The sequence below is a fragment of the Amphiura filiformis genome, chromosome 11, assembly GCF_039555335.1.
Source record: "Amphiura filiformis chromosome 11, Afil_fr2py, whole genome shotgun sequence".
NCBI classification, from domain to species: Eukaryota; Metazoa; Echinodermata; class Ophiuroidea; order Amphilepidida; family Amphiuridae; genus Amphiura; species Amphiura filiformis.
Window position 1 is genome coordinate 37,449,916 of NC_092638.1, and position 23,125 is coordinate 37,473,040.

At 42.4% G+C, this 23,125-nt stretch overlaps 1 protein-coding gene across 1 annotated transcript in view; it reads right to left on the minus strand.

Annotated features, from left to right (window-relative positions):
* Positions 1–7,524: 7,524 nt before the first annotated feature.
* Positions 7,525–23,125, minus strand: part of LOC140163662 (uncharacterized) — a 384,359-nt gene continuing 368,758 nt past the window's right edge. Inside the window, 9 exon segments of the mRNA XM_072186977.1 lie at positions 7,525–7,599; positions 10,014–10,125; positions 11,074–12,390; positions 12,435–14,408; positions 15,222–15,360; positions 16,273–16,374; positions 17,717–17,916; positions 18,635–18,767; positions 22,466–22,647. Of these exon segments, the coding sequence (XP_072043078.1) occupies positions 7,560–7,599; positions 10,014–10,125; positions 11,074–12,390; positions 12,435–14,408; positions 15,222–15,360; positions 16,273–16,374; positions 17,717–17,916; positions 18,635–18,767; positions 22,466–22,647 (4,199 nt within the window). The 3' untranslated portion in view covers positions 7,525–7,559.

Below are 23,125 nucleotides of genomic sequence, written 5' to 3' on the forward strand. Positions count from 1 at the left end.
CTGGTTCTTACCATGTTGGAATTCTGATTGTCCATAAAACACCTGATACCCAACCACCATGTTATCTCCCCAGAACAGCCCTGGTGAACTTATCGCCTGGTCGTTGGTTTACGTTTTTGTAGTAAACCGTGGAAAAGGACGACGGGTTCTTCCAGGACACAGCCTGACAAATCTCTTCAATGGGGACCCCCCTATGGTAGGCCCACGAAGATGAGATAGATCTGGTTGAGTGGGCCTTGGGGCGGCGTCTTTTGCCGCCCCGAGTCCACTAACACCTGGACCAGCCACCGTGCAGAGTCTGTTTAGCGGCTGGACCGTGCGGTTCTGCGTGGGTGATAAATAAGCGGTCATGAGCCCTCTTAAGGTTTGTGTTCGGCCAAGGTAGTGCTGTAGCGCCCTCACCGGGCACCACAACCTGTCTTCGGCTATTGACGAACCCTGCCCAATACTGGGTAGGAAGAGGGGCGAGCAGGTTGATCTGGGCCCCTAAGAATAGTGGTGTCTGCGTCGGGACCAAATTGGATTTCTTGACGTTGATCAGAAATCCCAGGTCCCGCACCGTCACGGACTACTAACTCCACGAGACACTGTGTCTCCAGCGGGAAGTGCGTCCGTAAATGAACCAATCGTCCAGGTAGCAACACATGTTGACTCCCCTGCGCTTCAGATGCGCTGCCACCGCCCTGACCAGGAGTGTAAACACTCTGGGGAGGTGGACAAGCCGAATGGCAGGCATCGAAACTGGTAAGTTTGACCCTGTACCTTGAAGCGTAGAAACCTCTGATCTTGAGGTGCGATCGGAACATGCAGATATCGTCCGAGAGATCTAGCGATGCCGCCCACATACCCTTGATGGGGCAGGCTAGCACCGGCGAGAGTCTCCATTCTGAACCTCTTGGGCCTGATGAACTCGTTCAGCGGCTTGAGGTTCAGAATGAACCTCAATCGCCGGTCTTCTTTGGAGCCAGAAAAACGTGCTCCAAAACCCCTTGGTGAAAGGGGGTGGGACCGGGACAATCGCTTGCCGTGAGAAGCTGAGTGACCTCTGACAGTAGTGCCCGGCGCTGGGGGCCGTCTGGCGGCACTACCGTGGACCTCTGAATCGTGCAGGCGCCACGAGGGTGGCTGGTAAATTCCAGCCTGTAACCCCCACTGACCACTGACAATACCCAGGCGCCCGGTGAGATGGCATGCCATCTCTGGGCGTAATGCAATCAGCGGCCGCCCACAGGGGGAATCCCCGGTGGGAAGTCCAAGGCCTGCCGGCATGGACTGTCGACCGCCGTGCCCTCAGGACCGATCTGGTTTGCCACCCTTAGAAGAACGGCTCTTCTTAGGGGCTTGCCATCTGATCCAGCACTACTCTTGCGCTTCCCAGTTTTCTTGGGAGGTGCTGGAGTAGCCTCGGGCTCGGGTGTAGTCTGTGGTGCGCGTCCTGCTGAAGCCGGAGCTGGCGCTGAAGAGCGCTTAGAAGACTTCTTCTTCTTGTGCTTCTTCTTCGCCTTACTGCCCTTCCCCTTGGTCAGGGCAGCCTCTGACTTCTTCAGAGTGCTCTCATTGGTGGCCTTCTTTGCCCGGTCCTCTACCGTAGCGCCAAAGGCCTGTCCAAAGAGTAGCCCCTGTCCCACCGAGTCTGACTTCTTCATTGCTTCAGCAAAGTCGGACCGTAAGTTGACTGGAGGGACAGACAGGCATTCTCCGGCGGCGAGATGACATCCTATGGGCTAGGCCCATAGAACTCTCGTTGAGGTTAGCTGTTAGCACCGCTAACAGATTAACCTCGCGGAAGAGTTCGGCGTTGCCCGTGGTGGTTCGCTACCTTCCTACCGAGGTGCTCGGCAAGCGTGGTAGCGGCGCTAGAGACTCTGATAAGCGGCGTGCTCGCTTATCGATGAGCTTTAGCTCCTCCTCCCACTGGGGGAGAGCGACCCGTCGCGCCTTGGCCGCTAGCGGCAGGCGCTTAGCGCGTCTGGATCCATGTCAGGGACCCTGAGGTAGGTTTCGTAGTCCTCCTGCGAAACACGCAGTGGAAGCGTGCAAGCACGCGGCGTCCGAAGCTCCAGCGAGCCTGACAGCCCTCTGAAACCTACCCTTGAGGTCCGCCGGGAATGCAAGTGCGAGGCGACCCTTGTGTGGGCCAGCGCTAGCTGGGCATCCTACTGAAAAGATGCCCTGGTCCTCCTGAACGGACTCCTCCTGAGAGAAGCCAGGCCCAAACCTTGGGCCACACGGCTCATCACCTCAGCGGTGTCCGCAGGCAGACCATTGCTAGCGAGTTCCTCACGGGGCAGCGGGGGAAGGATACCTGAAGCTACCTGCACAGCCTCATCAGACTGTGAGTCGCTACTGGTTTCATCTTCCGACTCCTTTCCCTCGCCTTCAGACTCTGACTCACTCTCTGATGAGGAAGAGATCTGACGCCGGGCATCTGAAGGTGGACAGGGAGGTGTCGCCACCGTGTGGCTAGCCAACTGAACACCAGCAGAAGAGGGAGTACTCCGCCAGACCCGAGATGCTAGCCATAGCACCCGGGATCCATGCGCTCTCGCTGCTGTCGCCCTAGCCATAGCAGCGTGCGGCCTACCCTGAGCTGTATCAGGGTTAGCCACTCGCCGCCCAGCCTGGGTAACAGCTGGTGGTACTGCTTGCCCAACGCTAGGGGGCGCTGGCCACGGAGAAAAACCGTGGAAGAAACCACCCTGCGGCGGATACCACGGGGTATACCCTGTCGGTAGCTGACCCTGAAAGGATCCGCCACCAGGGAAACCGCATGGAACGGCAGTACCAGTACCGCCTCCCCCCCCCTGTTGCCACAGAGACTGTGGTAACCAGGACGCAGTACTCTGCGGTACCTGCGTGGTTGTAGCGTAGGTGCCCGGTAGGGCTCCGGCTCGTACCACTGTACCCATGCCTCACAGGCGTTCCCGCTAGAGGATCAAGCCGTGTGTATGGGTACCCGCTATACTGGCTGTCCCTTGGCTAAAAGGAGCTTGCCTAGTATCACGGGTAGCTGGCGTGTATACCCCGATCAGTCACCTCGCTACCTGAATAGGTAGTATCAATCAATGGAGCCATGCTCCGCTGAATAGATAGTGATCGATCATAAGAGGGTAATCGACCCATTGACTGTAATGGATCACCCACGCTCTGCTGGCTCTCGAGGACATAAGTGGGTTGTTGATCAGCCAGGCTGTTCAAACTACCTACCCTAACCTCTTGAGCCTCGCCCAAGGTCGCTGTGTGTGGCGGACCACTCACGGCAGCTATGGGCGCGTGCATAGTGGCTACCACTGAAGTCGAGCCGTGCTTCGTCTCGGTAGCTGCCACCGTTTACACTTGGGTCGCTGTCCCGTGAGAGACTGCGAGCCCAACCCCGGTATCGCCGCTAGCCAGTCCCGACGGACAGCCGGCAGCCATTCCAAGGCCCAGGGCATCACTCGGCGGTCCCGCCATGGAACGCGCTGCCGTGTGACAACCCCAGTTGGTTCTGCTAAGACTACACCCGAAGCGTTAGCCCGGTATCGTCTCTCTGCTAAACCCATGCGTTTTCATTCGACCCTTGCGAACGAAAGGCGTGCTGCGTGCGTGGATCAACCCAGGCAAGCCGGGTTCCACTGGCACGTTGCGTGCTACAGACCGGCGAGGCAAGCCGGAGGTCCGTTCGCCGCGCTGTATGCTAGATTCAACCCAGGCAAGCCCGGGTACCCTTGGCATACTGTCCGTCGCCGGCTACTTCGCTGGTGCTAGACCGCTCGTTATCCAGCAATAGAGCGGGTGTCCACCTGCAAGAAACTTCGCTAGAGATCTCACTGGTAGACTGGTACTCGCCTGTTAGGGCAAGTACCGCCCTGCTGCCTGCTACTAGCTTCGACGTAAAGTCAGTGCTTTCGCTGGCTGCTGGGCCTTCGGGCTCGCGAGCAGTCCCCGGAGGGTCCGCCTGCTTGCCCGGGACCGGAGCCCCAGAGGTTACCTTAAGCGTGGCCCTTGCCGTCAAGCGCTAGTACCTACCATATCAATCTTACCTGTAGGCTTCTGTTTCTTAGTCTTCGTCTTCTGTCTGTGTCGAAGACCCAAGCGAGCGCTACTTTCTAAATCCTCGAAGTGGATGTCCGATAAGCCTATGCAAAAGGAAGCACACTTATTTGATTTAGAGCAATCCCTGTGGGTGTAGCAGAGTGGATGCGGGTCCCACTCTGCCACAAGGGAAGGGCATGATTGACAAGGCCTGGACATTGTAATAATCGGGGAGCGTGTAGCACTACCCCCGAACACAAGCTCAAGCCCAATAAACAGACCCACACGCACAGTGGCTGGCGCTGATGTAGTGGTATGATATAAAAATATATGTACAAAGGGATGAAAAACTGATATCCTTTTGGTATAGATTTGCCAGGCTGGTCCTTGAAACCCACGAACTCTTAGCAGTAACTTCGTCATCAGGCGCGTACTGAAAGATATAACGATAGAGCACACCATAAACATAGCGATAATCACTCACCATACATGTATACACAGTACTGTACAAACATCTATTGTAACTTACTAGTCTGCTATAGTTGTTTTACGTGAGAACAAAAATAAAATGGCGTCCTAAGGGCGGCCATTTTGAAAACTTGTGTCCCGTATACGAATTGAAACACTCATACAAGCTAAGTTTTTGGATCGTTTTGTCACTTTTCTAGCGAAAAATGTCGTCAAAACTATCTCCCTTGCGTACTATACTGGTTGGTTTTTACCTCAGGTGTAACAAACAAACTGTATATCTCGTCCTTTGGTTCGTAATGATACTTAGCGTTGGTAAAGAAAAATCCACACGTCTATCTCATCTAGAAACCAAGGAGGATAAGGGATGATTATCGTGTGTGACGTCACCGAATGGGTGAGTCCACTCGGGGATCGGGTTTTTTTGTTATTTATTCATTTATGTGGGACAAAATGACTATTGGTTTTTCCGCATCTCGGGATCGATGCAAAAGTATCTTAATCAACATCGGAAGCGTAAGATCGACCGGTGTACTGAGTCTTTCTTTTTCATTACAGTGAAATTATGCCACACATAAAAGAATCTCTACAAAGCAGTGAAGTTTAAGCATACATGTACATATAGTTACAGATTCTTTTAACAGATGAAAGTATGAGTATGAGTGAAAATGATACCTCTATTTCTTAAGCGTTGAGGACATTACCTTTATTGAGGACGAGCCTTGATTAGTGAAATATAGATTAGAATACCTGAATACTCTACCAAGATGTTCCACAACAATCAATGGGAGGCAGCAAGGGCCACCTTCCCCTGTGGGACATACTATAGTATGTAGCTCCCCCTCTGGGATGCTGGATGCAGTAATTTTAGATTTATAGGCATTATCTGCCCATTCTCGTTAAATCTTGTTACATTAAAAGCTGCATTGCTTCCCTCTCCATTGCCCCCTCTGGAAACACCTGGCTACCCCAATCAACAAATAAAAAAGGGCCAGTTTTAAAGCTACAAGCATAACTGACTGAAAACTGAGGCTATGGTGCCTTCAACAGTCACAATCTCCCAAAGAATTCCATAGTAAACACACATTTTCAGGCACATCATTCAATATTAATTACTGATCAAGGCTTGTCCTAAAATATCCTCTCATTAACAAAGGTTGAGTAAATGACTAAGAATCACATTGATAATCCCAATGTTGTTAACACAGATGATAATTAATTAGTACTGCTTACACTACAGATTAGTCATAGTCATGCTGTAATCATCGATGTATTAGTCAAAGTATGTACGAAAGAATGATGTGTGACATGAATCTATGTTAAGTGAAATGATGTTACACTTCAAACACTATAAGCCATGATGACCTCATTGCCATTGGCAAAGCTCAATGACCTCCAGTCAACAACCATAGCTCAAAATTTGACATCAAGTTGTGGAGTATGAGTTTTTGTACCCAACATACTCAAAGGTCATTCTATGCATGTAGAAGCCTATTGGGGTTATAGGACTGTGTACTGACAGATGAGCATGAATAAAGAGATCCTAAAAAAGAGTTACTGTACTTTTATCACTTTTATCCTGAAAAAAATGTCTTTACAATAATTACATATTTCTGATCTCAAAGAAAAACTGATCTTAAATCATGGGAGAGATTTGATTTCCTTTTTTCAAATTTTTATGAAATATTGCATCAAACATCTAGCACAGTGGGGTAATGGGCAAAATGGGTATAAAAGAGATGGATCTAAATGGTGAAAATGAAGGTCAGGGTGGAGACAGAGGGGGAATTATGGGAAGGCTAGTTTGTCAAATCAGATGTAATTCATGCAAGCTAGATATATCTAGAAACACTACACTCAGTTTTTTAAACACTATAACTTGGTTATAAAGATCACAGTTACAAATACCGAGACATTATTACAGATTTTGATATACAAGTTTGTCTGGTTTTTGGTAGTACACATGATGAACATAATTAGTTTGTGACAATATGTGTTTAAGGATTTCCAAACCCTAGAAACTCACAATTGATTTGGGTTAGGAAGAGCCTCTGACCTCATGAAAGTGGACCCATATTCGTACAAAGTTTTCAAGAAAATTTGACCCATTATAGCTAAGGTCCATATTTTTGGCCAAATTTCACAGATTTTGCAAAATATTTACAAATTTTTAAAACAATTTTTAGCTCCAGTTAGATGTAATTGGTGTATCCATTTAAAAAAAACATTTCCAAAATTGACTTAAAGAGGAAGCCCAGCCAGAGCAGTTCTTCTGGGGTGAACCAAACCTGCCTGCTTATCAAATTAATCAGTGACAAGGTTATCTCTGAATTTGACAGGTGCTAATTGATGTTTTAATTACTGCATCAATAAGTACCTGTCAAATTCAGAGATAAAATTGTCACTGATTAATTTGATAACCAATAGGTTTGTCCACCCCAGAAGAACTACTCTTTCAATGGTCATTGTTATACCAAGGGCCTGAAAATAGGAGTCATATTTGTGGCGAATCCCTGTCATTTGTACTGAGTACCCTCCTTCTTCGAACAGACAAAACTTGCATGAATCAATATCCATTACCATAGGTGAAGAGATTGACATTATTACTTGGTATGTACAGGACAGGGGATACAGGATTGTGAAGGAAGGAAGGAAGGGGTCAAATCTGACCCAAAATCTAAACAAAAACATGCAAACACTAGTCATGTTATCCACTAGACCAGGGCTGATATCAAACTAGCCTACTAACCACAATACATTTGGGGTAAATTTTATCCTTTTTTTCCTTCTTATAGATTTCTTCAATGTTTTCATATACAAAGCAATAAGAAATAAATGTTTCTGAATTATTTCCAATCATCTGTATCATTTCAAAACTATCATTTTAGCATGAACTGCCATGTGTTTCTAGACTTTCTATCCACATCTAAAGCGAAAACACCGACTATGCTATAACAGGTGTTTCTAGACACTGCCACTGGTCAGGGACACTTAAAAAAAGAGAGAAGAAATATTTGTTTTAAGGAAAACAATTTAACCCACCATACTAGTGCTGTGCATATTGTGTGCATAGTGATTTAATAGAGGTAATAATAGGGTTCTTCTGTGACTGGGCTCCTGTGAGTAAGGAAAATGGGAAGGTGATATCGTAAACAAACAAAATTATCAAACAAAGGTAATAAAAAACATGACACGATGGACATCTTGGATTTGGTATGGCAAATGAGTGCATCCGATTCGGATTGATTTAGATTGATGCTGTCCGGCGTGGTCCACTTTTGGCACAATTTGTTTTTTAACACCGATTGGCCTCAAAATGTTTGCTGCTTCTGATTGAGTTTGATTTCAATTCAGTTTGGATAGAGGTTGTGCATGAAATTATTGATTGGCTCCAAATAAAGGATTTGAACTGGTGTCCTTCATCGTAATCATGGCACAGTGCAGTCCATTCAATCAAATGTTGTCATCAACCTATTTGATCATAGTGAATTTGTTATGTGTGTGAGACGAATTGTCGCAGTAGATTGCAATCCTGCTTTTGTTTAATGCATTGAGTAGTCCGCCATATTTACGATATGATATGTCATATGCACAACCTCTATAAAAACACTAACAAATTCTTGTAAAATTACAAAAGTTTATCTTCAGATATTGGGACTAATTATACCATGAACACATTTAAAGCATTTGCAATATCATATATCTGTAAATCAGAAAAAAAGAATGAACAAAGCAGCACACAAACACACCAAAATAAGGTGGCATGTGTGTATGAAATCTAGCATTTGCCATACCAATTCCGAGGTTTTTTAAAACCCCAAACCAAAAATCTCAATAATCAAATAATTATAGAAGAAAAATTAAATAAAACAGGGTTGAAAACAGCAGTTGTTTACTACTTGGAATATTATGTAAACTACTGAAGACAGAAAAGTATTTTTGTGAAAACTTAAGATTAACGCTACTGACATGATTTAATGATTGTTTTTGAAACTAAAACCAGAGTGTTCATGTCAAAATGAAATGATTGTATGTATAGACCACTTGACATCATTGTTTATCAATTAAGGTGAGGACTGGTCTATCGATATGCTTGAAACGAACCGCTACACTGTTCAAGGGCTTTCTTGTACTATGAAATGTGGTGGGCGATTTAAAATGCACATGCCCTGAGCAAACTACGATGCATCTGCACAATGCAGGGCAAAGAACAATGAAAATTGTCATAATTCATGCGCATACTGCCGGGCAATGAAGTCACATGTCAAGTGGCCTATAAATAAATAAACTTATCACTTCAAAATATGACAAACGTCACACAAAATACATGTAATTATAATTAGTGATGCCACCAGGTAATATTGATTCTAATGATTTAATATGATGCTTTATGATCTAACAAATTTTTTTAATCCTATAGGCACTATTGTCTTTCTTACAGTGCTCCCGATTGGTTAATTGCATGATATAACCATCTGAGTAACCAATCAAAAGAGAGCTTTTAGATTTCTTAGCAATTGTAAGCTAATCACCTTGGTGTACATATTGGCTTTTCTTACCACATCTCTGATTGGCTCAAAACACGATGTAGCCCACTTTCTAACCAATCAAAATAGCTCTTAGTGCCCATAGAGTTAAAACTACAAAGTCACATTACTAATTCACTTATAATATATCTACTAAATAAATTGTTAAAAAATAACATGGATAACATATAATTTGAACTACATAATTATGTGATTATCAAGCACTTTCCATTCAACAGTTAGACTGACCTAGGTCAATACGAGATTGACCTAGGTCAATTAAAGTGATCTAGGTCATTAAGGGGTGTGTAGAATGCAGAGACCTGTTGCTGAGGATGGACCCACACTTATTCCACAATTCAAGCTTTTTGTTTGTGTATAATGCGTATCAATATAGGTTTTGAACTCTATAATGAATAAAGTCAGAAATTACATATTTGTGTTAAAATATCAGATCTTGGACCTGATTTACCAAACAAGCCTGCCAAATTTGGAAACCATGAGAGCAATAGAGAATCTTGTGACAGGCCAACAGGATGAATTACTTGATTGGTGGAATAATTGGGTAATTATTTTCTTAAGTCATTCTCTGTCATGACCCTTTATGATAGTCCTAAATAATAAGCTGGTGCTCATTTCTGTCAATTTTCTGTCCTAGTGCAAATGAAAAACAGACTATTTCGGAAATTCCTAGAATGCGTAGAAACCAAAACGATGTCATCATCAACGCCCACATCAACGGTGCACACGCTACTTAATATGTGTACACTGGCCATGTGATTATATAGTTTGTGTTTCATTTGCGAAGGTTTTCACAAATTACCCAAAATTGTCTATTATGCTGAACATTTTGACAAATCTTCCATCGGCATCACCTTCCACTATGTCCTACAGGATGGCTAACTAGATATTATTTACTATATTATTATTATTATTAAATCCCATAAAGGAGATATTGTGGGGAAAAAGATTCCAGGGTTTCAGTAGCTCCTAAGTCATACTTACAATGATAAGGTATCATTGGACGGTGACGTGGCTGCAGCTTCTGCTGACGCTGCAAAAGAAGCAAGGGGATCATCCACCATGTTGCTAAGTAGTGATTCTAGTTGGTTTGTAGCTGTGTGATTTAATTAAAAACACATCCAATTATTAGACAGCTGGACTTCTTTCAGCAGCTCATTACTTGTATGCATTCAATTTACTGGGAACTTTATTACTACTATTACATTAAATCATAATAAGTCTACTTGTAACCAATCAGTAGGTAGTACTCAATCAGTGGGAAGTACTCTTCAGCCCTACCACCATTCTTATTATGTAGCTGATTGGCTCAATGAATCACAATAGTCATCTTGTAAATAACCAATCAGCAGGTAGTACTCATGGGGTTAAGCCTCTTCAGCCATACCACCATTCTTACTATGTTGCTGATTGGCTCAATGAACAGTATTTTTTTAATAATTTTAGAACCAAGATCCTGAATTATGACAGACAAACTCGAAGAATGGTCATTTGGGCACTGTCTGAAAATCTATGGATCTACTGGGATTCCTGGATTATAAGGGCCATTTGGGCACTGTCTGAAAATCTATGGGGATTCCTGAATTATTACGGGCCAACTCAGAAAAATTTGCATATCTTATGTGATAATTTACAAGGAAGCCCACATTTTCAAGGGTCATAGGGGCCCCTACATGTACGTCTCAAAATCTAGAGGACAAGAAATCTTGTTTAATATTTTCATGGGCTTTTGACCAGAGGAGGTATCTTATATCTAACACTGAATAGACTATTCCATTTAAAATCCACACTACCCCTTAGCTAAAGTCTTCCACAGAGGGAGTATAAGTTTTGAATAGAATAGACAATTGGGTAACTTCCATTTGAAATACTCACTCCAGTTGTGGAAGATATAGGTAAAGCCATAATACAGGGTGAGTATGGGTTTCAAAATGATTAACCCCAACCCATTACATTTGAAAACATACCCCCTGTGGAAGATATTTCCAAAATCTTCCACAGGGGTAGTGTGTATTTCAACTGGAATAGCCCAATAGACACATACCTTCTCCTAATCCTAATGAATCTCTTGATCCTTTTCTTTGTCTTCCTCCAGATGCTCCCATCAGATCATCTCCACCTCCAAGATCAAATTCTCCTCCATGTCCCATTTCCATGGTCATCTTCAATGCTTCCAACTGAGCAGCGACTGAATCCGCCGCAGATTCCTCCTTTGTCTTCACCGGACTCAACCTCACAGGTTGTTTCTTGATTGTGTCCGTGTTCTCATTCTCGAACCCTGAAAGCCCTGTCTCCATTGTTTCGCTACTATCGGAATCCACCACCTCGTCAGAGTCTACCATAGAGTCCATCATATCGAGATCTTGTGAGTAGATATCGACATCTTCCGATGATGGTGACGCCATGACGGGCGGTGGAGCCCTTTGTTTGTTCGGTTTTGGTTTGGGCTTTGTTGGGCTAGGTGGTTTCACAACTGGTTTAGGTTTGTTTTGCGTTGGCAGTGCTGTGACGACAGGTTTTCTTTTGATCGTGTCCGAGGAGTCCCACCCTTCTGATACAACTGGCTGTCTGTGAGCCTTCTTCTTGGGTGGTGCTTGCGGAGGTTGCTTGGATTTGGACGGTGATTTCTTGTACGTCACTGGCGGAACAGGTGGCGGAGGTGGCAGACTTGACATACTTGGCAATCTTGGGGGTTCTGTAGGTATTGTTGATGACATTGACTGTGGTACAGCAGGAGGGGCCATCTGGGGTGCTTGAGACTGTACTGTTTGCTGAGGATTACTGTACAACATATTTGCTGGAGGGGGAGGAAGTGGTGCTTCTGATTGAGGGGGTGGAGGGAATGATAGTGGTGACATTGGGGGTGGGGGTGGTGGTAGATCTGGGGCAGGAGGTGGAGGGGGATATTCCTGTGGAGCTGGAGGGGGTGGTAGCTCAGACAGAGCTGGCGGAGGAGGGAGATCCATGTAACTCCCATTATCATGAGAGGGTTTCCCTGTTTCATAAGTGTTATTATTCATTGGTTGCTGGGCAGTTTTTTCATGAGCATGTGCAGGTAGTGCTACAGGTGCCTTAGTAGGCTTTTTAGTAGTGGGCGGAGGTCCTGCCTGCGAATCCGCCGGTGTTGTTGTGGACTCAGTCCTTCCAGATTGCACTTGTTCTAACAAACTATCAAAAGACACAGGAGCGTTCTTACAGACTGGGGATTGTCTGTGTTCGTCTGCATCTGTGAACGATCTCCTCTGTTGGTATTCATCTTCAGATTTTCTAGATAGTCGTCGCCCGCTGATTAAACCTTTTGGAGCCTTTTCGTTTTCAAGGAATTGTTGTTTGAGTTCTCTAAAAGTGACATTTGCTTTCACTCACGGGCTTGCCATCCTCCTCGACAACATCCTCGATTTCCTCAGAGTTCTGTGTGGGAAATGACGCGCCTTGGTCTCCAGATGCCTTCCAGAGGATTGCCAGCTGAAGTATCTTCGCCACCAGATTGGCGTTTTAAGATCATTTCTACGCTACCGGGTCGTTCCCCTTTAGTCCTTGGTAACCCACTGTCCGATGAACCCGTGCTAACGCTGGTGCTACCACTGCTAATACTAGCAGTGTCAGAGGTAGATGGGAAGTTTGGCGTGCGCCCTCTGATGTTCTCGCGGAGAGAAGCTTCTATCCTGTCATGATTACCTGAAGATTGAGGCACTTTTGGTGGTGGGATATCTGGCACCTTGAAAGCACCAGCAGCCATCATGGAAGATGGTAACGGACGTGTTGGGGAAGGTGGTACGTCTTTCCTTTGCGAGACGTATGAATGGTGTGGAACATGAGTTGCAGACGAATCCAATGTGGTCTCACTTGGTCTAGAAACATTACCGCTTGCTTGCGCGTTATCTGGGGTGGCTTCGGTAAAAGTTGTCTCTTTTTGATGCAATGGTTGTGCTGATTCTTGCTGTTGCGAAGGAGCCTGGTACGAGGACAACTGCTGATGCGATGCAGATCTCGGAGGTATCTGGTGATGACCCATGTTCAGCAAAACTGAACCACCTGATGGTGGTTTATGCGCAACGGCTGGTTTGGAAGTAGGGGAGAAGGAACTTGGGGTTGACGCATTCGGTGTACTTTGGCCACTACCTGAAGTCGGTGTGAAGTTCCCTAGGTTTAATGGTCTTGTAGCAGCCTGATGCAGTTGATCTAACTCACTAGGAGATATCTCGTGCCCTGAAGGAATAGCACCACCAGAGTTTGGTCTGCGAGGTACACCACTTGATTCATCATGTGAATTTGATCGTAGATATCCTGGCTGACTCGCTTTTCTTGAGGGCGATCTCTTAATTGTCGCGTACCCTTCCGGGATATCGCTGCTCTTCACTACTGGGGCATGAGGAGGTGCTGCTGCCATTGCAGCCTGCATCTCTTGTCTTACTAATTTCATCTCCTCCCTAAACTGTTTCATGGATTTTTTACGACCTATTGTGGCCGTTTTCCCTTGCTGTTCATCACTTTTGGTCGTAATGACCGAGTTGCTCCTCTTTGGAGGAGCCGGTGGCTTGGGTCTTTTCAATTTGGTTTCCCCTGACCCACTTGAGCTTATACTAGAGCCACCTTCAATAGAATTCCTCTTTTGCATATGTGACGTACATTCTTCTAAAAGTCTATCCAAGCTCTCGCTAGATTTCTGACTAGGGAGTTTAGCGCCCTCGTGGAAGCTATTATATTGTCCAGAATGTCCCGTGGGAGAGTCCCCGAGCTGTCCCGTGGGAGGCTTCCCCGTTAGAATGGGCAAACTCGGCCTATGCCCCGGTGGCGGCTTTTTAAAAGTAGAGAAAGACATATCTTGATTAGAACTTTGCGCTTCCTGCTCCATAACCGGAGTATGGGGTGCCGACGGTGGTCTATTATCTTGCGGCGACACTTTCAAGTTTGTAACTGTAGGCACGTAACTAGCATCGTGATCCGCGGGTCGCTGGTGGAGTATTTGTCGCGGTCCAAACAGTTCTTGTCTAGGTCCGTACATTTCCCTTGACCCTTTGGATCCTCTTGACTCTCTCTAGCCGCGTGAGCCACTCGATTTATTACTAATATCACTGCCCAAGCTTTCTTGGCTACTGCGTAGTCCAGTTTTAGGTTTGACAGTAATCAAATTCCCATTAGGGGATGGCGACTGCATAGGGGACGGTCTCCTCTCCCCGATAGCTAACATAGTGGGTGGCGGAGGCGGGGGGAACCCATCCACAGACGAATGAGGGGACACACTCCCGGCATCACTACCACCTGTGCTGTTATCCCGTGGCGGGTAGCCACCTTGAGATGCGGTATTCCTATGATGTCGATCTCGACGTTTCAGGTCTAGCAGTCTCTTGATTGCCAACGTCAGCTTCTTTTGATGACCTGGAAAATGCAGAAAATGGAAATTCAATTTCAGTACCATTGAATTGAGACAAGAAAATGCAAATAGAATTTGTATGTGTTGTCAAAATTATGTATCACATCTGGAACTTGTGGTTTCTCATTATATTCATCCCAAAATTGAGAATTTTAAATCTAAACCAATGGTGTTCAGTGAATTATCAGCAGAACTTTTTTTTTCTGTGATTTGGCATACAGTCGTATCATGATACGTCGCCATAGGCCACCGTGTAACTGCAGTTGCCTATTGTTTAGACATACTGTCATATCACATGACGTATCATTATTAACACATAGCTTGTCAAATAATAATAAACATATTTTACTATGGTGCTCTACAGTGGGTCTTCAAAACTTGGGAAAACTTTTAATTGCGATTTTCTCAAAACTGCATTTATCATCGTACGACAGTATGTCAAAACACCGACGATATAATGCAATTACACCAAAGATGTGCCCAATGAAATGTGCACTGACATCACTTAGGGATCAACCTAAGAGTTTGATCATGTCCTATAAACGAAAGTGCTTTTGTTTAGAAGCTGGCTCTTTCCCTCCCTCCCTGTAACGTAAGTGTGAAATATTGAAAATTCCAACCTCAAAAGATCAAATTTGACCAATATTTTAACTATTTTAACACATAATCAGGTTTTTTACCCCCTTCCCCTAACAAAAGGATGTTTGATGAAGTCATTGACGTAACTTTTAGTTTCTTCCCTTATTGCACTTAGGCAAAAGTACTACTATAGCAGTTAGTATTTCCAACAAATACAAAGTCAATAACATTTTACTCACCTAGTCTAATGATACCAATATCTTGTAGATCTTCCCATGTAATCTCCATAACACTATCCATTGTATTATAGGCATTGGACATTAATGTGTTATAATATTGGTATAGGTCTAGAAGCTTCAGCCATGTGGCTACATCAGGCTGAAATACAAATGATATCAATGTGTTTAATACATTATTGGTATGTACATCAGTGAATTGTATATGCATAGTCTACAAGCTGTCTGCAAATTATACCCAATTTAGTATGATTCATTTATAGATCGGAGGCACTCAAATTTGGATTGCTGCTGAGAATTTGGAAAGTGGACCCTCAAATTTGGACCCATCGATATACCAAAACTCATATTTTTGGCCAAATTTAAAACAAATTGTTTTCCAAAATTGTGGGAAAATTAAACAATTTTTGGCAATAGTGAGGCAAAATTGGGCTATTTTTCCAAAAAAAAATCAATAATGTTGAAAAAAGGACCCAACCATATACCAAAAATTGGAACTATTTAACAGGCATGATTCGAACAGGTTATTCCCTGTTCAGTATTCCCAGAATCCTTTGCAAAGTATGCCCTCATCGAAGCACAGATTATCACTTGTCAGGGACTATCTGCGCATCAACAATGACAATTCTGAAATAAAAGTAGCCTGTAGATCCAAGATGGCTGCCATTTCAATACTACCACTATGGTTGGTTTCTTGCATATAGGGTGTAGAGAGGAACATTTTTACACAGCTCAGAATACAATGTAATATTTTCATCAGTTTAACTCTCAGTGGATTGACAGATTATGTACACATCATTGCTGTTAGGATAACTTAGCCTTTAAAAAAATGACATTGCGCTATATTGACCCATGCACGGTTCCGCCATATGAAAGGAGATCGAGCCTCTAACTTTACACAATGTTATATGACTGGTTCAATTCCCATTCATGTATGCAGCCAGACTGAGGCGCTTCTTTCACATCAATAACATCAAGTGTAACAACAAAAACATATCAATGATAAAAAAAAAAACCAACTTGACGGAAGTAGTAGTAGCCATGTTTCACTTACCGGTCTAACATTAGGTATACCATCAGGCTCAGTGAGTTGACCAATCATAGCTGAGACACGTTTTCTGTGGCCTGGTTTTGTGATTCCTATTGCAGTCAGGTCCTGCAATGTACCATAAACATCAACAATAAGATTTATGAAGCGCCTTTTACAAAAGTAGGCAAAGCGCTAAAAGAGAGAAAGACTAGAAAGGAAAAGAGCTAATCAGTGGGAAAGAGGTGAGTTTTAAGGAGAATTTTGAACGTGGTAATATTTTCTTGACCACGGACAGTGGTGGGCAACTCATTCCAAAGGCGCAGCCCCACTGTTGAAATGGCGCGATCGCCACCTTGTTTCTTGGAACGAATGTGACAGCAGCATCAGATCGAAGCGCATAAGATGTTTTGTGGGTCCGAGGTTGAAAATAAGAAGAGATGTAATCAGGTGAATGCTTTGAATGTCTGGAGAAGACTCTTGAACTGTATTCTTTGGGCAACAGGCAACCAGTGGAGAGAGTGGAGAAGAGGAGAGGCATGACTGCCACTCGGTTGCCTGAAGATAAGGCGGGCAGACTTATTTTGGACGACTTGAAGACGGTTTAGGTGTTTTTTATCTATAACATTGAAGAGTAAGTTACCAAGAGAGAGTAATAAGTTAATAGAGAGAGTTAATTACCAAGAGAGGGTAATAAGTTAATAGATTGATGCAAATAATGTAGAGAGCATGGCTCAGGTAGTGGGAGAGTGTGGCTCAGTGGCAATGCATCTAAACCAACATTTGATTCCAGTTTCTGCAAATCAGGACATTTCCTGATTACTTTCTTCTCAGTATATTAGTTAATGATGAAAAGATTGCCAATATCTATAGATGGATATACTATATTTACACAGCTCAGAATACAATGTAAGATTATCATCAGTTTATTATCAGTGGATTGACAGATTATGTACACATCATTGCTGTGAGGATAACTTTGCCTACATGTATGGAAAAAGGCAAATCAAAATGTGTCCTACAGTATAATAACCTAATGGTAAATGCCACCTAAACTGCAGTTTGACTTTGCCTGCTCTTTTTATGCTTTTAATATAATTGAAGACCGAACTAAAAAGACTAGTTTGTGTCTGACGTCAGGGCAAAGGCGCAATGTGATTGGCTGCTGACCAGCGCAGTACAGCTTTTTTGGTCTGGTTGACATAAAACGTCATACACAAACTAGTCTTTAATTCGGTCTTCCATTATATATTATAAATATTTCAGGATTATTCTTACACAGAAACAAACTCTCTAAATGGGGCATACCAAAACTTTATAGCCTGCTTTGGTCTGATTGATGACACAAAAATATGGTGGTATGTCATAATATTATAGTGAAATGACTCAAAATATGGTGATATGTAAAAATATTATGGTGGATCGTATCATATCACATATTAAAGTTCCAAACCAAACAAATCTTATTTACCTCTGGGGTCATGCGTGCTATGGTAGGCATGTCATATCCTGCTTTCGTAAAATTATTAGTGTATTCTCCCATACGTTGTCTCTTCAGCCATTCATATATCCTATCCACATCTTTGCCCTGGTAGTGAGGGCGCACGTTTGGTGGACGCATGGCGTCAACTCGGATTTCTGTTGAACTGTCGCTGTGTGGTCGGCGAGGTCCTGGATGTATGGGCAGAATAAATTAGAAAATTGTAAAAAATATACAAATATCTCAAAATCATTTAGGAAGGAAATTGTAACTTTTATCCTGTCTATACATTTCTGTAACTTGACATAAATTATAAAATAATATAAATTAAAAACAGAAGTCAGTAATGGAAGTTGGATCAAATAGCAGGTATCAAGATAGTAGTTAGAAAGTTGTTTTCAGATGACTTATTTATTCGCCCTTTGCACGGATCCGCCATCTTGCTACCAAAATGAAGTTCTCCTGCAAATGCATGCACAAAACATGCATTTTTGTTTCTTGTGATTTCCAAGCAACACGCCAGATGGCTTTTGCAAAGTGTACATGGTATTTAAAGTATGCGTGCACACACAGCACGCAGTTTACGGGTAGAACCTCATTTTGAGATGACCGAGCGATTGGCGACCATATGGACCATCACATGGAAAAACTGCCTGAGATGTCGGTCCATTAAATTTCTGCAACATATTCTGTGTGCACTATCAGACAAAGACACTATGGAGCAACCATATCTAATTCGGACTACTGCAGATGGATATGGCAGTTACTGGAGGCACTTCAGCATCTCTTCTCTGTGCAGACGAAACAACTATTGGTTGACTGTCAGGGTCACCTTTGAAGTCATCAACAGCATGTTCATATATTCCAGCACCTTTTGGCAGACAATGATGTAAGAAGATTAACACTTACCTGGCTGTATGGACTGCCTATCATCCAGCATATTCTCAAAACTATGACTAGCCTGTGACTGACCCAACGGCTTGGTATTGACATTCATGTGAATAGTAGGAGCACCCCCGGGAACATGCACTGATCCCGAACCCTGTAAGCAAGCAAATAGAAGACAAGAGGTTTGAATGATGTAAATTTAACACGAGTTACACATTTTGCACTTCTGATTGGCACATTCCTTGGTTCCTGGTTCATGACTGGTTTGCACACCTGTTATAAGCAACCCATTGGATTTGTGTTGTGATCATTTTGATCATGGTTAGATTCATAGTCAGCATAAAGTGGTTGCCTACACACGCCTGGATTGTAACATGAACTACGACAGCGAATAGGCAACAATCGATAAGAACAAGGGTCTATAAGACCAGCCCTTAGGTGAACAATTTAACCTGTATAGCATTGCATGCAATGGGCACCTACCAATCTTTAAGGATAAGGATCTGTATGACAAGCCCTTGCATATAAAATACGTAAGCACAAAGGTCCCATGACCAAGTAGTTTTGCTTACCAATGTGTTGCGTTCGACTCCTTCCACCGATCAACTTTTAGTAACTTTGGTTATGTTGTATAAGTCACAATGCACAATATCAGTATTATCAATGTACCAATTTTTTATGTGTACACAACCTAGATGGATATAATTTATCAATATGACATGCATTGTTTACCAAGTATGATTAGAACACATTCGCCTGGCTGACCTTTTTACTCATAGAGCTCTTGATTACTTCTGCAAATGTGACTGCTATTCATGCGTACATGTTTGGTAAATGACGATATCATAGCATGACCCATTTTTATGATAATTTCAAGTGTAGTTTATGAAATTATATTGCTACAATTTTATTCTTTACTTGTAAGCAGAGTTCTATGGCAAATAGTGTTATCGTACAATGACAAATGAGTTATTAATGTAACTTTCAATAAACTAATTCCTAACGTAAGCTCAAACTGGTTTCAAAACTGTCACTTTTTTTAAATACCCCGGAAATACTGTACCAACTGTACGGATTCCCTTGCTTCTTATTCCACAAAATCTTGTCCACAACACGAAGCATTAACATACTGGATTTTCCTTCTGAACAGTAAACAGCAGGAAGGAAGTTAAAATGCCTGATTTTTACCAAATAAATGATACAGTACATACATCAAGCGCAGAGTGAAATACAGTTTTGCTCAAATACCTTCTACATGTAGTACCAAAGAGCTATATATAAAGGTAAATTTAAAAAAATTAATAAGATTTTAAATACAAATTTATTTGAAATACAAAATTTACATCGAAAAACTAAATATTTTGAAGAAACAAACAAGCTAACAAATAATTTTCAAATATTTTCCTCTACAACATGTATACATACCCTTGTGCATTCATAGTCCAGTTAATTTCTGACTTAGGGAAGCCTATATCCACTACATAATGTAGCATGAACTGTGAACTTGTTATATTGCACAGGGCATTAGTCGCCGACAATACTCATTAGTGATGCTTCAATAACACAGTTTGAATTGAAACCAAAAATAACACGCTACTATAGAAACTACAATGAGAACTTTGTCTATTTTGATTCCGGAAATACATTTTTTCAGTATTTGCTTTAATCTTAAATATGACAAAATATTTTTGTAATATGTTGATATATTCTATTTTCAAAACTAGGTCTACCAAACAAGTTTAAAGAGTGTTAGTTTTAAAATTGTTGATGGACATACACTAAGCCGATAAAAACTGCAGAGAAAAAGAAATTTTTGACAGGACAGGAAAAACTTGATTTTCTATGAACCATGGATATTTTGAGTGAAATTTACCTACCTACTCGTTGATTGAATTTATCAATTTTGAGAAAGATATCTGCCAAAATGGTTAACATCATCTAGCTCAAGCACTTAATCCTTCTTTGTAAAGTCTCTGTGCAGTGATTGGATTTCACAGAAATTTCATGGTATAAGCTGTATTGCGAAATAGCAATCTTACAAAATTGCCAAAAAGCAATCTTTCAAAATCCTACTAATATTATGTTTTATTGTATGCCAATGGCATATCCCAGCGTCGTCTGCTCACGTAATGCAAGTAAGGTTGTTGAATTCAACTGCCTTAATCACATTGAACACTTCCAGTTGAAATCCATACACCCTTTATGAAAGACGTGATCCTAATCTTCCACACAGGGAGTGTGAATTTCAAATAGTGCTGTAATCGATAAGCTTTCTGGGTATCGATATGTCGGGAGGCAAACATCCGACATGTCGATACTATTATCGATACTCACGCAGTTTGAAACACGGATTTGAGTTTACCAATTTTATTATCAGTAAGTTCCAGAAACAAGTTAACAACAAGTGTATTGAAGCCTAACAGCTAAAACTAAATTGGGAGACGGTAATTTGAGTATTTGACGGTAATTTGAGACCTGATTTGAGATAATCTAAGCATGTGTGCCATGTCGTTTGTGTATCGATACTGACATTGAGTGTTTCGACATGTCGGAAGTCTATGTATTTTCCGACTATCGATACTTACGACAATCGATTACAGCACTAATTTCAAATGGGGTTACCTGAATATGTGACTCCATTTGAAATTCACACCCCCTGTGTGGGAGATTAAGGGCATGTTTTCCATAGGTGGTATATGGATTTCAACCGGAACAGCCCATTGGGACTTTGGTGGCAGAGAGTGGAACAAATGTAAGATTTGCTATTATTTTAACACCATGTCACTTCCAGCTTAATTACTCACTGCATGGGTCAAAACTACAAAGCTAACTATTTTCACTTTTAAAAAAAAATCCCTGCATGGTCTATTGAGATCAAGTTTAATTTGAAATTTTCTTTGATGATGATGTCAGATTATTTCTCGGAAACACTCTACACATATATGCCTTAACAATGAAAGTGAACCAACATAAGATAAATATTTACATTAAAGTCATGTTCAACTTGACTTTGGATCCTTGTCAACTGGGGCAAAATTTGAACTTTCTCACTTTCTACCTAAATGTTGCATTTTGTTTTTATATAAATGTCCAACTTCTTTATAGATTGTCCAACACAACCTCAGCACACTATGCAGAGTGAAATTAGGTAATTTGCATACAGCATTTAAAGCCTAAATGTTTGAGGCATTTAAAGCCTAAAAGCATTTAAAGCCGAAATGTTTGTGGGCCTAGAAGACCTAGAGGGCTTAGAAGCATTTCAAGCATGGACCAATTTTGATATTTCACGTGAAAAGTGGGCCAATTAACAGTTAAAAGCTACTATTTTGTTATTATTCTTCTGTGACAATATCTCAAAATGCTGGGCCAATACGGCCGTATGACCTTAGCTAGAACAATGGCCCTCAACATTTTTGGCGAAGACTAGGCAAATTTAAAGTTGAGATAAAGAACTTCAGATCAACTGGTAAAGGCAAAAGAAGTGTCTGTGAAAGTACAAGACATTGTCTCACTAACTTGGGTGTCGAGATTTTGTGTGTCTTTAGGCTCACAAGAATTTCAAGCAGACCCACAGCATTTGTCCAGAGTGCCTGACATTATTTAGAGCCCTGTGCTACCTATATGATTTGCATATGCTTGGCTCTGCAATCTTTCAGCCAAGCAACCAAATGCTTTCCTCAGTTCTTTTTCTGGTCACTTACACAAGGTGAGCAATGAGCTGCTCATCTGAAACGAGACAAGCAAGCCTGCATTTCTCTCCATATAAGTACTCGCAATTCAATTTCTTGTTACTAACACAAGGGGAGCTATTAGCTGCTCACCTAAAAAAAGAATAAGAAAAAGCACTCTTACCTTTCTTTCCATACTCTCTGTTGATGAGCTGACATCAACACCGCTCTCCTCGCCAGAGTTATCTAGATGACCCTTCCTAACCCAGATGCCATCATGACCGCCGCCGATCCCCACTTTCCTTGGCGACATATTCTGAGGTGTACCTGATTGGTAAGGGGAGCCAGAGCCATATGGGGATATACCTATGAAATTACAACATGTTGTTAGCGATACTTTGTGAATTTTCCATTTTCTTTTTAAAGAGGGGTATTAGTAAAATTTTTACAGCTAGCCTATATTATGACTAACCAAAGATATTACACACAGAGAGAATAGACTAAGAATTTCCCTTTGCGTAATGTTATAGTATAACTGCCATGTTGGATTGTCTTGATGGGGACCAAAAAAGTGTACTTCCTGCATTTATTTACGAAAGCCCACGATAATTTGCATCTTTATTATAAAGCTTGAGTGTTTACGGTTTGTGCATGTAGCTCTTACCAAAGACTACTGGGCACATGACGAAATAATCCAGAGGTAAACCATTTGCCCCTCCATGAGTGACACATAAACATGGCATACCATAAAAACTTGCTAGATAGCATATGTGCTTACTATCGAGCGCTTTTGAAAACATGCAAACATGAAGAGCCCCATCCACAAAAGTGTAAAGGGTTTTGA